At 51.9% G+C, this 12,310-nt stretch overlaps 1 protein-coding gene across 1 annotated transcript in view; it reads right to left on the bottom strand.

Moving 5' to 3' along the window:
* Window positions 1-9,156, bottom strand: part of NFKBIE (NFKB inhibitor epsilon) — a 28,942-nt gene extending 19,786 nt beyond the window's left edge. The window contains exons 1-2 of the mRNA XM_063918818.1: window positions 8,992-9,156; window positions 3,396-3,762 (exon numbers count right to left, since the gene is read on the bottom strand). Of these exons, the coding sequence (XP_063774888.1) occupies window positions 3,396-3,742 (347 nt within the window). The 5' untranslated portion in view covers window positions 3,743-3,762; window positions 8,992-9,156. The remainder of the gene's footprint in view (window positions 1-3,395; window positions 3,763-8,991) is intronic.
* Between the last annotated feature and the right edge of the window lie 3,154 nt (window positions 9,157-12,310).

The following is a 12,310-nucleotide window of genomic DNA, read 5'->3' on the forward strand; positions in this document are numbered from 1 at the left end:
GACACGGCAGGGGCGGCGCAGGGAGATCAGATGATCTCCCAGCGCCGCCTTCCCTATGCACTGTGAACGGGAGCCGTGTCACCTCGACACGGCTCCCGTTCCCACTAGACAGCTAGCCGGGTTGAACACGTGTTCAACCCGGCTAGCTACCAGGGTAGGATTCCCGGATCACTTGATCCGGGTTTACCCTTTTCCACTTGCAAAAAACACGGGTAAATGCGCGCCCCCGTGCATTTACCCGTGTTTTTTGAGCTAGTGGAAAAGGAGTATGAATTAGACCATTTATCTGGTATTTGCTGCAGTCAGCCAGTGATGAAAGTCACCTGATCCAGGAGGACCAATGATGGCAAGAACACATGAAACATAATACCATGGAGTTTGGCAATTTTTTCATATTTAAATTAAGGAGAAAAATGGGTTGATAGGAAGGTTTCTGCTACAGTAGCGGATACATGTGACCCTCATAATTGCAGCAGACCCCATACATTATTAGGGTGTACTAAGATATCCCAGCTGCTGGGACCTCAGCGCCCAGCATACTGGCGCCGGGATCCTGACCGCCGGAATACCGGCAGCGGGGTGAGTGCAAAAAGAGCCCCTTGTGGCCTACTGCGTTTGCCACGCTGCGGGCACGGTGGTGCGCTGTGTGTGCAATGCTATTTATTCTCCCCCCAGGGGTGTCGTGGACACCCCAAGAGGGAGAATAGTTGTCGGTATCTTGGTGCCGGGATGCTGAGCACCAGGATCCCAACAGGCGGGATATCGAGTGCCTCACAATTATTATACCCGAGATCCCCATCACTGCAGCAGACCCCGCACATAATTATACCTGGGATCCCCATCACTGCAGCAGACCCCACACATAATTATACCTGGGATCCCCATCACTACAGCAGACCCCACACATAATTATACCGGGGATCCCCATCACTGCAGCAGACTCCACACATAATTATACCGGGGATCCCCATCACTGCAGCAGACCCCACACATAATTATACCTGGGATCCCCATCACTGCAGCAGACCCCACACATAATTATACCTGGGATCCCCATCACTACAGCAGACCCCACACATAATTATACCGGGGACACCCATCACTGCAGCAGACCCCACACATAAATTATACCTGGGATCCCCATCACTGCAGCAGACCCCACACATAAATTATACCGGGGATCCCCATCACATACCGGGGATCCCCATCACTGCAGCAGACCCCACACATAATTATACCGATGATCCCCATCACTGCAGCAGACCCCACACATAATTATACCGGGGATCCCCATCACATACCGGGGATCCCCATCACTGCAGCAGACCCCACACATAACTATACAGGGGATCCCCATCACTGCAGCAGACCCCACACATAATTATACCGGGGATCCCCATCACATACAGGGGATCCCCATCACTGCAGCAGACCCCACACATTATTATACAGTGAACCCCCGTTACTGCAGCAGACCCCACACATTATTATACAGGGGATCCCCATCACTGCAGCAGACCGCACACATTATTATACAGGGGATCCCTTTCACTGCAGCAGACCCTACACATTATTATACAGTGAACCCCCGTTACTGCAGCAGACCCCATACATATTACTATACCTGGGATCCCCATCACTGCAGCAGATCCCACGTGTTATTATACAAGGGACCTCCATCACTACATCAGACACCTCTGCATATTAGGATACAGGGGATCCCCATCACAGCAGCAGACCCATACACATTATTATATATGGGATCCTGATGACACCATGCAGTGTCTTATACAGGGAACCACCATCACTGAAGCACATCCCATACACATTATTATACAGGGAACCACCATCACTGCAGCATACTCCATACACATTATTATACAGGGGATCCCCATCACTACATCAGACACCTCCTGCATATTAGGATACAGTGTATCCCCACCTCTGCAGCAGAGAACACATATATTATGCAGGGTATCCCCCTCACTGCAGCAGACCCCATACATACTTTTACACAGGGGATCCCCAATACTATATCAGACACCTCCTGCATATTGGGATACAGGATATCTTCACCTCTGCAGCTGACACCTCCACAAACCAAGACACAGAGGGGGAAAAAATCACGAGACAGGGGTTTTCTCAGGTCACAGAGGTCTGAAATGGGGGGTGATATAGGTACGTGGAGGTTTACTGGAGACGAGTGACTCAGTTTCCATGCACTGTTGTGTAACCCTGTAATAAGGATAGCCCCCACGTAACACCTACGGTTCTCTGCGTGAAGCCCTTGTACTGAATTGACTTACCATATGGCATTCCCCGAGACTATTTAAATATTCAACAAAAAAAAACAAAACCTCATGATAACAAATGTTGCACAGGAAAGAATTTGCCTTGACAATAAAATATTGTATCACCATACGGAGAGATGTTTTAATATTGCGTTGTATAAACGATGAGGCACAAAGTGTTATGTGCCAGACAGCACATGAGATTTCTATCCGGAACACTGAATAATCAGCCAAGGGACATCAGAGAATTCATAAGGCGCTGGAGGTTGGTAGAGCTGAACAGTAACGGGATTATGGTCAATGTTACAGAAACGTTTGAAGCAGCTACATAAAATGTTAAGTAGAATCTGATTGGTTGCTATGTGCAACATCACCAGTTCTAAAATACCTTTGTAAATTTACCTCAATGAATCTGCCAAACTCTTGCACATAGACTAAAGGTGGGTACACACTGGAAAGATATCTGCAGATCAATTGATCTGCAGATATATCTATGGACGGTTCGGGCAGTGTGTTGAGCATACACACTGCCCGACCCATTGGGGACTGACGTCACGAACTGGGCGGGCGTGTACACACGCCCGCCCAGTTCAGCTGTCAATCACCGCCGGCCGCCGCAGCATGTGTACGGGCGGTCGGCCGACCGCCGTACACACACAGCGACGCGCCAATATATTGGTAGATATATTGGCCATCGGCTGTGCTGCGGGGCCGACGCGATACGTCTGTGAACGACGGAGTTCACAGACGTATCGGCCGTACACACTGGCCGACGGACCCGCGATATATCGGCCGTTCAAGAGAACGGCCGATATATCGGCCAGTGTGTATGGGCCTTTATAGACGGTATACAGTACATTGGGGCAGCTTTATTAACCTGGAGAAGGCATAAGGAAGTGATAAACCAGTGATAAATGAAAGGTGATAAAGGCACCAGCCAATCAGCTCCTAACTGTTCATTTACATCTTAGAGCTGATTGGCTGGTGCCTTTATCATCTTGCACATATCACTGGTTTACCACTTCCTTATACCTTCTCCTGGTTAATACATCTGCCCCATTATTCTAAAACTGAGTGGAGGGAAATGTTTAGAGCATAACTCACGTGTCCCCCTCTTCTGACAGATACGCCAGACTGCTGATGTGCTCCGTGTCCAGGCTGCCGGTTTCAGAGGGTCCACTTGGGGGCAGACAGCTCGGGGGCAGTGATTCGGTTAAAGATGAAGAGCCATAGGACGAGTCTATCCGCTCAAGGTCCTGGAGCTCACAAATTTTGTCCGTAGATTTGGCTTCATGTGGGCGGGATCCATCAGACTTTGGTGATCCTTCCTCGGGCAAGGACTGAAGCCTAGAAACTTCATCCTCATTCAGAAACTGTACAGATTCAGCAATTCCAGAGTCGTAGCGCCCTTCTTCTGGTTGGAGGCTCAGTTTCTTCCACTCATCTGCCATGATGAACTTCAAAATGCCAGCTGAAAATAACGACACACACAGCACTTCTGTAACACACATATACAAATGTATATTGTATATACAGGGGGTGTACAGACAGTAAGGTGGTCACCAGGGAACAGTACAGACAGTGGGGGCTTGTATACGCCCTCTAGGTAGGTAGTACAGGGTGTAAAAGACATCATGAAGACCTACCGGAGATATACAACAGATATGTTGCGTACTATGGACAGTGAGTTGACCCACTTGAGGTAGTACATACCGTGGTGGAGGTGGCACTGACTGAGTGGTGATTCCCCTAGAGTACCAGTAGATGGCGCATGGTGACCCGCAAGCTATGGCACAGTTGGTGTGGTGACCGAAATACAGGATCTATTCCCACTCTATGGGTGTCGTGGAAACCCACGAGTGGGAATAGTACTGTTTTGCCGGGATTCCGGCTGGTAGCATTGCCAGCTGTCAGAAATCCAGTGTCGGTATCCTGACTGAAGGGATCCAGACAGCCGGCAAATTGAACGGATCCCCTTGTGGCCACAAAGGAATAATACAGAGAAAGATGTAACAAAGACAGTTTGTTGGGCATCTTGTATAATAGTGGACAGCAGCACAAATAGCGAGCTCATCCTAGGGTGTAGTAGAAATAAGCCCCCACCCACTAAAGCATTTAGTAAGGACAGGGGGGGTGTAATACAGTCAGGCAGAGGTGTGACTGTCCCTAGTGTGCAGTACAGTCAAAGTGGTGACCCCATAAAATATAGTAAGTCAGATAGAGGGTTGACCCTATTAGTATGTAGTACAGTCAGAGAGGTGATCTCATATTATACAGTACACACTGGGGTCATATTATACAGAACACTGGGGAGAAAAAAGGAAGGGTGACCCCATAGTGTGTAGTACAGTCAAACAGAAGGGTGACACGTAGTGTGCAGTACCGTCTTAGACAGTAATATAGCCAGAGGGGGTAATCCCATAAGACCACATACTGTGTGGCACAGTCAGACAGAGGGGAGGCCCCACATACAGCGTGTAGCACAGTCAGACAGAGGGGAGACCCCACAGTGTGTAGCACAGTTACCCACAGTGTGTAGCACAGTCAGACAGAGGGGAGACCCCACAGCGTGTGGCACAGTCAGGCAGAGGGGAGACCCCCCACAGGGTGTAGCACAGTTACCCAGAGGGGAGACCCCACAGGGTGTAGCACAGTTACCCAGAGGGGAGACCCCACAGGGTGTAGCACAGTTACCCAGAGGGGAGACCCCACAGGGTGTAGCACAGTTACCCACAGCGTCTAGCACAGTTACCCACAGCGTCTAGCACAGACAGAGGGGAGACCCCACAGAGTGTAGCTCAGTCAGACAGAGGTAAGACCCCACAGTGTGTAGCACAGTCAGACAGAGGGGAGACCCAACAGTGTGTAGCACAGTCACCCACAGCGTGTAGCACAGACAGAAGGGAGACCCCACAGTGTGTAGCACAGTCACCCACAGCGTGTAGCACAGACAGAGGGCAGACCCCACAGCGTGTGGCACAGTCAGGGAGGGGGCAGACCCCACAGCGTGTGGCACAGTCAGGGAGGGGGCAGACCCCACAGCGTGTGGCACAGTCAGGCAGAGGGCAGACCCCACAGCGTGTGGCACAGTCAGGCAGAGGACAGACCCCACAGCGTGTGGCACAGTCAGGCAGAGGGCAGACCCCACAGTGTGTAGCACAGTTACCCACAGCATGTAGCACAGACAGAGGGGAGACCCCACAGCGTGTGGCACAGTCAGACAGAGGGCAGACCCACAGTGTGTGGCACAGTCAGACAGAGGGGAGACCCCACAGTGTGTAGCACAGTCAGACAGAGGGGAGACCCCACAGGGTGTAGCACAGTTACCCAGAGGGGAGACCCCACAGGGTGTAGCACAGTTACCCAGAGGGGAGACCCCACAGGGTGTAGCACAGTTACCCACAGCGTCTAGCACAGTTACCCACAGCGTCTAGCACAGACAGAGGGGAGACCCCACAGAGTGTAGCTCAGTCAGACAGAGGTAAGACCCCACAGTGTGTAGCACAGTCACCCACAGCGTGTAGCACAGACAGAAGGGAGACCCCACAGTGTGTAGCACAGTCACCCACAGCGTGTAGCACAGACAGAGGGCAGACCCCACAGCGTGTGGCACAGTCAGGGAGGGGGCAGACCCCACAGCGTGTGGCACAGTCAGGGAGGGGGCAGACCCCACAGCGTGTGGCACAGTCAGGCAGAGGGCAGACCCCACAGCGTGTGGCACAGTCAGGCAGAGGACAGACCCCACAGCGTGTGGCACAGTCAGGCAGAGGGCAGACCCCACAGTGTGTAGCACAGTTACCCACAGCATGTAGCACAGACAGAGGGGAGACCCCACAACATGTGGCACAGTCAGACAGAGGGGAGACCCCACAGCGTGTGGCACAGTCAGGCAGAGGGGAGACCCCACAGTGTGTAGCACAGTTACCCACAGCGTGTAGCACAGACAGAGGGGAGACCCCACAGCGTGTGGCACAGTCAGACAGAGGGGAGACCCCACAGTGTGTGGCACAGTCAGACAGAGGGGAGACCCCACAGTGTGTAGCACAGTTACCCACAGTGTGTAGCACAGTTACCCACAGTGTGTAGCACAGTCAGACAGAGGGGAGACCCCACAACGTGTGGCACAGTCAGACAGAGGGGAGACCCCACAGCGTGTGGCACAGTCAGGCAGAGGGGAGACCCCACGTAGCACAGTTACCCACAGCGTGTAGCACAGACAGAGGGGAGACCCCACAGGGTGTAGCACAGTTAGACAGAGGGGAGACCCCACAGGGTGTAGCACAGTTACCCACAGCGTCTAGCACAGTTACCCACAGCGTCTAGCACAGTTACCCACAGCGTCTAGCACAGACAGAGGGGAGACCCCACAGAGTGTAGCACAGTCAGACAGAGGGGAGACCCAACAGTGTGTAGCACAGACAGAGGGGAGACCCAACAGTGTGTAGCACAGTCACCCACAGCGTGTAGCACAGACAGAAGGGAGACCCCACAGCGTGTGGCACAGTCAGACAGAGGGCAGACCCACAGTGTGTGGCACAGTCAGACAGAGGGGAGACCCCACAGTGTGTAGCACAGTCAGACAGAGGGGAGACCCCACAGTGTGTAGCACAGTCAGACAGAGGGGAGACCCCACAGTGTGTAGCACAGTTACCCACAGTGTGTAGCACAGTCAGACAGAGGGGAGACCCCACAACATGTGGCACAGTCAGACAGAGGGGAGACCCCACAGCGTGTGGCACAGTCAGGCAGAGGGGAGACCCCACAGTGTGTAGCACAGTTACCCACAGCGTGTAGCACAGACAGAGGGGAGACCCCACAGCGTGTGGCACAGTCAGACAGAGGGGAGACCCCACAGTGTGTGGCACAGTCAGACAGAGGGGAGACCCCACAGTGTGTAGCACAGTTACCCACAGTGTGTAGCACAGTTACCCACAGTGTGTAGCACAGTCAGACAGAGGGGAGACCCCACAACGTGTGGCACAGTCAGACAGAGGGGAGACCCCACAACGTGTGGCACAGTCAGGCAGAGGGGAGACCCCACGTAGCACAGTTACCCACAGCGTGTAGCACAGACAGAGGGGAGACCCCACAGGGTGTAGCACAGTTAGACAGAGGGGAGACCCCACAGGGTGTAGCACAGTTACCCACAGCGTCTAGCACAGTTACCCACAGCGTCTAGCACAGTTACCCACAGCGTCTAGCACAGACAGAGGGGAGACCCCACAGAGTGTAGCACAGTCAGACAGAGGGGAGACCCAACAGTGTGTAGCACAGACAGAGGGGAGACCCAACAGTGTGTAGCACAGTCACCCACAGCGTGTAGCACAGACAGAAGGGAGACCCCACAGTGTGTAGCACAGTCACCCACAGCGTGTAGCACAGACAGAGGGCAGACCCCACAGTGTGTGGCACAGTCAAGCAGAGGGCAGACCCCACAGTGTGTGGCACAGTCAGGGAGGGGGCAGACCCCACAGCGTGTGGCACAGTCAGGGAGGGGGCAGACCCCACAGCGTGTGGCACAGTCAGGCAGAGGACAGACCCCACAGCGTGTGGCACAGTCAGGCAGAGGACAGACCCCACAGCGTGTGGCACAGTCAGGCAGAGGGCAGACCCCACAGCGTGTGGCACAGTCAGGCAGAGGGCAGACCCCACAGCGTGTGGCACAGTCAGGCAGAGGGGAGACCCCACAGTGTGTAGCACAGTTACCCACAGCGTGTAGCACAGACAGAGGGGAGACCCCACAGCATGTGGCACAGTCAGACAGAGGGCAGACCCAGTGTGTGGCACAGTCAGACAGAGGGGAGACCCCACAGCGTGTGGCACAGTCAGACAGAGGGGAGACCCCACAGCGTGTGGCACAGTCAGACAGAGGGGAGACCCCACAGCGTGTGGCACAGTCAGAGGGGAGACCCCACAGCGTGTAGCACAGTCACCCACAGCGTGTAGCACAAACAGAGGGGAGACCCCACAGTGTGTAGCACAGTCACCCATAGCGTGTAGCACAGACAGAGGGCAGACCCCACAGCGTGTGGCACAGTCAGGCAGAGGGCAGACCCCACTGCGTGTGGCACAGTCAGGCAGAGGGCAGACCCCACAGTGTGTAGCACAGTTACCCACAGCGTGTAGCACAGACAGAGGGCAGACCCCACAGTGTGTGGCACAGTCAGAGGGGAGACCCCACAGCGTGTGGCACACAGTCAGACAAAAGGGGAGACCCCACAGCGTGTGGCACAGTCAGACAGAGGGGAGACCCCACAGTGTGTAGCGCAGTCACCCACAGCGTGTAGCACAGTCAGAGGGGAGAACCACAGCGTGTAGAACAGTCAGAGGGGAGACCCCACAGTGTGTAGCGCAGTCACCCACAGCGTGTAGCACAGTCAGGGGGAAGACCCCACAGCGTGTAGCACAGTCAGGGGGGAGACCCCACAGTGTGTAGCGCAGTCACCCACAGCGTGTAGCACAGTCAGGGGGGAGACCCCACAGTGTGTAGCACAGTCAGGGGGGAGACCCACAGCGTGTAGAACAGTCAGAGGGGAGACCCCACAGTGTGTGGCACAGTCACCCACAGCATGTAGCACACAGACAGAGGGGACACCCCACAGTGTGTAGCACAGTCAGACAGAGGAGACACCCCCGGGTGTAACACAGACGGAGAAGTGACGGCACGGGAGTACCGGGCGTGTGTCGGGTAACTTCTCACCTCGTACATCAGGGCATCCGGCAGCTTCATCTCCCAGAGTCCCAGGAACTAGTCTCTGACTCTGACACCGAGGCCTCTGGAAAACCCCAGCCACAGCTGCGGCCAATGACAGAGGACGTTACTGAGAGCTCAGCCAATCACACGCCGCGTCCTACCAGCATAACTTCTGTATCTGTGCTCACTTCTTAAGTTGTTACGTAACGCTCTACACACCCCTTATATACCGATATATACATCCCCTGTATTCAGAGCGATATACTGTACCTCACTACACCCCGGCCCTATATATATTCCCTGTATACTGCAGAGCAATATATACCTCACTACTAAACCCCTATATACATCCCCTGTATATAGAGCTATATACTGTACCTCACTATATATACCCCTATATACATTCCCTGCATACAGAGTGATATACTGTACCTCACTACTACACCCCTATATACATCACCTGTATACAGAGCTATATACTGTAAAAAATATATGATGTGTGTATTCTGGCGCAAAAAGTGTCAGCCCAATTTCACTCCTCTTGTGGTCTACCCAATCTTAGACTACATACAATAATGGAAAATATAAATGGTTTGAGGGGAAATCTAAGGCGATACAAATTAATCAGAACAAGATAGAGAAAATATACATCACATGAGATCTCGACGAGCTGATGATAATTTGAATTTCTCTGGTATCCGATATAGGCAATAGTTCTTTTTCAATTCAAATCAATCTCCAACATGAAATTCATAGGAAACAAGAAATAAAAAGAGGCATACAATGTGTAGTATTGTTTGTCATCAGACAATATAAGTAAGTCCTGTGACTTCTCCAAAGGGAAAAGAGCCCTATATGGTGAAATTCTTGATAGTTGAGAAAGGGAAAGTTCCTCACCACCTTTTCATTCAGAGATGAACGTACCAAAACTCACTTGAAATAGTGTAGACTCATGCATATCAAGGTATCTTTAAAAGTAGAGAACAATAATATAAAATTTGTTCAATTAGAACGTACCACACTCACTTTCTTGGAGTGTGGGTATCCTCACATAACGGTTTCTTTATAATGGATGTGAATGCAGCCGTTTATTTCCAAAAAGAAATTAGTTTATTGTCGCACAGTTAATAAAAAATTAATTAAAAATATTTCTCCTTATATATTGCCATCACAGGGTATGTACAAACAAGGTGGGTCAGATGAAATGAGACTGACTTAGGTGAATTCCGGACTAACACCTAGGTAACACCCGTGTACTATACCTTAACAATATGGATGGTAACAGGAGGATGCTGTAAAAACACGTATAAATCACTGTCTGGGAGCACCGCACCAACGCCGTTTCGACCCAATGGTCTTTTTCAAGCTATATACTGTACCTCACTACTACACCCCTATATGCATCCCCTGTATACAGAGCTATATACTGTATCGCACTACATCCCCTGTATACAGAGCTATATAATGTACCGCACTACACCTCTATATACATCCCCTGTATACAGAGCTATATACTGTTCCGCACTAGACACATATACATCCCCTGTATACAGAGCGATATACTGTACCTCACTACACTATATACATCCCCTGAATACAGAGCAATATACTGTACCTCACTGCACCCCTATATACATCCCCTGTATACAGCGTGATATACTGTACCTCACTACACCCCTATATACAGTGTACATTCCCTGCCACAATACCAGCTGCCACAATACTGCCATCAGTATACCGTCTAGGTAGATGATTCCCACTCTATGGGTGTCCACGACACCCATAGAGGGAGAAAAGGACCTGCGACGAGTGCAGCGAGCCTGCAAGGGGCTTCATGGTGCTCCCCCCTGCCGGCATTCCACCGCTCGGGATGCCGATGTCAGTATACTGAGAGACTACTACACCACTGTATACATCCTCTGTATACAGAGTTATATACTGTACTTCTCTACAGCCCTATGTATACAGTGTGATATACTGTACATCACTACACCCCTATATACATCCCCTGTATACAGTGATATATTGTACCTCACTACACCCCTATATACATCCCCTGTATACAGAGTGATATACTGTACCTCACTACACCCGTATATACATCCCCTATATACAGAGTGATATACTGTACCTCACTACACTATATACATCCCCCGTATCCAGAGCGATATATACCTTACTACACCCCTTAGAGCACAGGTTCTCAAACTCGGTCCTCAGGACCCCACACGGTGCATGTTTTGCAGGTCTCCTCACAGAATCACAAGTGAAATAATTAACTCCACCTGTGGACCTTTTAAAATGTGTCAGTGAGTAATTACTACACCTGTGCTCCTGCTGGGTTACCTGCAAAACATGCACTGTGTGGGGTCCTGAGGACCGAGTTTGAGAACCCCTGCCTTAGAGCGATTTACTTTACCTCAATACTGTCAGGTTCGGTTTGGTCTGTGTCCCCGGAGGGGGCGCTAGTGGGTCAGTGGAGGTAGGATGGAAGAAGTGAGGAGGCTGGATTGGATTCCTGCGCATGTGCGCGTTGTTATTTTATTAAACAAAAGGTTAAACAATATGGCAGCAGGAATACTTGCAATAACAAACAATAAATGCAATGGGTATGGTGCAGCGTGGAAGCTGAGAGTCTATGGCAATAACAGTAGCTGTAAAAAACGATCAGAGGATCGTTATGCTTGTATGAGAACCAGAGATAGTTGACCGTGGAGCCAGCAGAGATGGTGACAGTGGTAGCAAACCTGGTAGCAAATGCAGGAGACTGGTGTAAAGTTCACAGTGCTGCTGGTAATTACACAGGCAGCTTGCAGGATGATGCACAGGTGAGATGATGAGATGCACCTGAAGGGAAAGTCTCTACTGCAGGGGGCTGGAGCACACTGTAGCTGTAAAAGGTGTGGAGCCAGATAACAGATGCAGGAATGCTGGTGCTTGTAGTTCCACGGTGTATTGGAACAGACTGGAAGGTAAACAGGAACGCAGAGGAACTGGAGAGCTGATCCAGACACACAAGTCGCAGGAGTGACACAAAGTCCAGGACAAGGAATGACTCACCCTGCTGTTCCTGATATACCCCTTGGTCTGCAGGCATTGGCTGGAGTGGAAACGAGGAGGTGCGGCCAAGCTCCGGATTGGCTGTCACACCAGTCAGAGAAGAACTGTCATGGCGGTGCCCATGCCACGGCCCGGCGGGGACGCGGCGCGCCCGCCGACAACAGGAGCGCCCCCAGGCCCTGAACGGCACCCAGCAACAGGGAGACCGGCGACAGCAAGACGCAGGGACCCCAGACAGAGGCCGCACCGATGGACAGATGCAGCC

Source organism: Pseudophryne corroboree, chromosome 4, assembly GCF_028390025.1.
Source record: "Pseudophryne corroboree isolate aPseCor3 chromosome 4, aPseCor3.hap2, whole genome shotgun sequence".
NCBI classification, from domain to species: Eukaryota; Metazoa; Chordata; class Amphibia; order Anura; family Myobatrachidae; genus Pseudophryne; species Pseudophryne corroboree.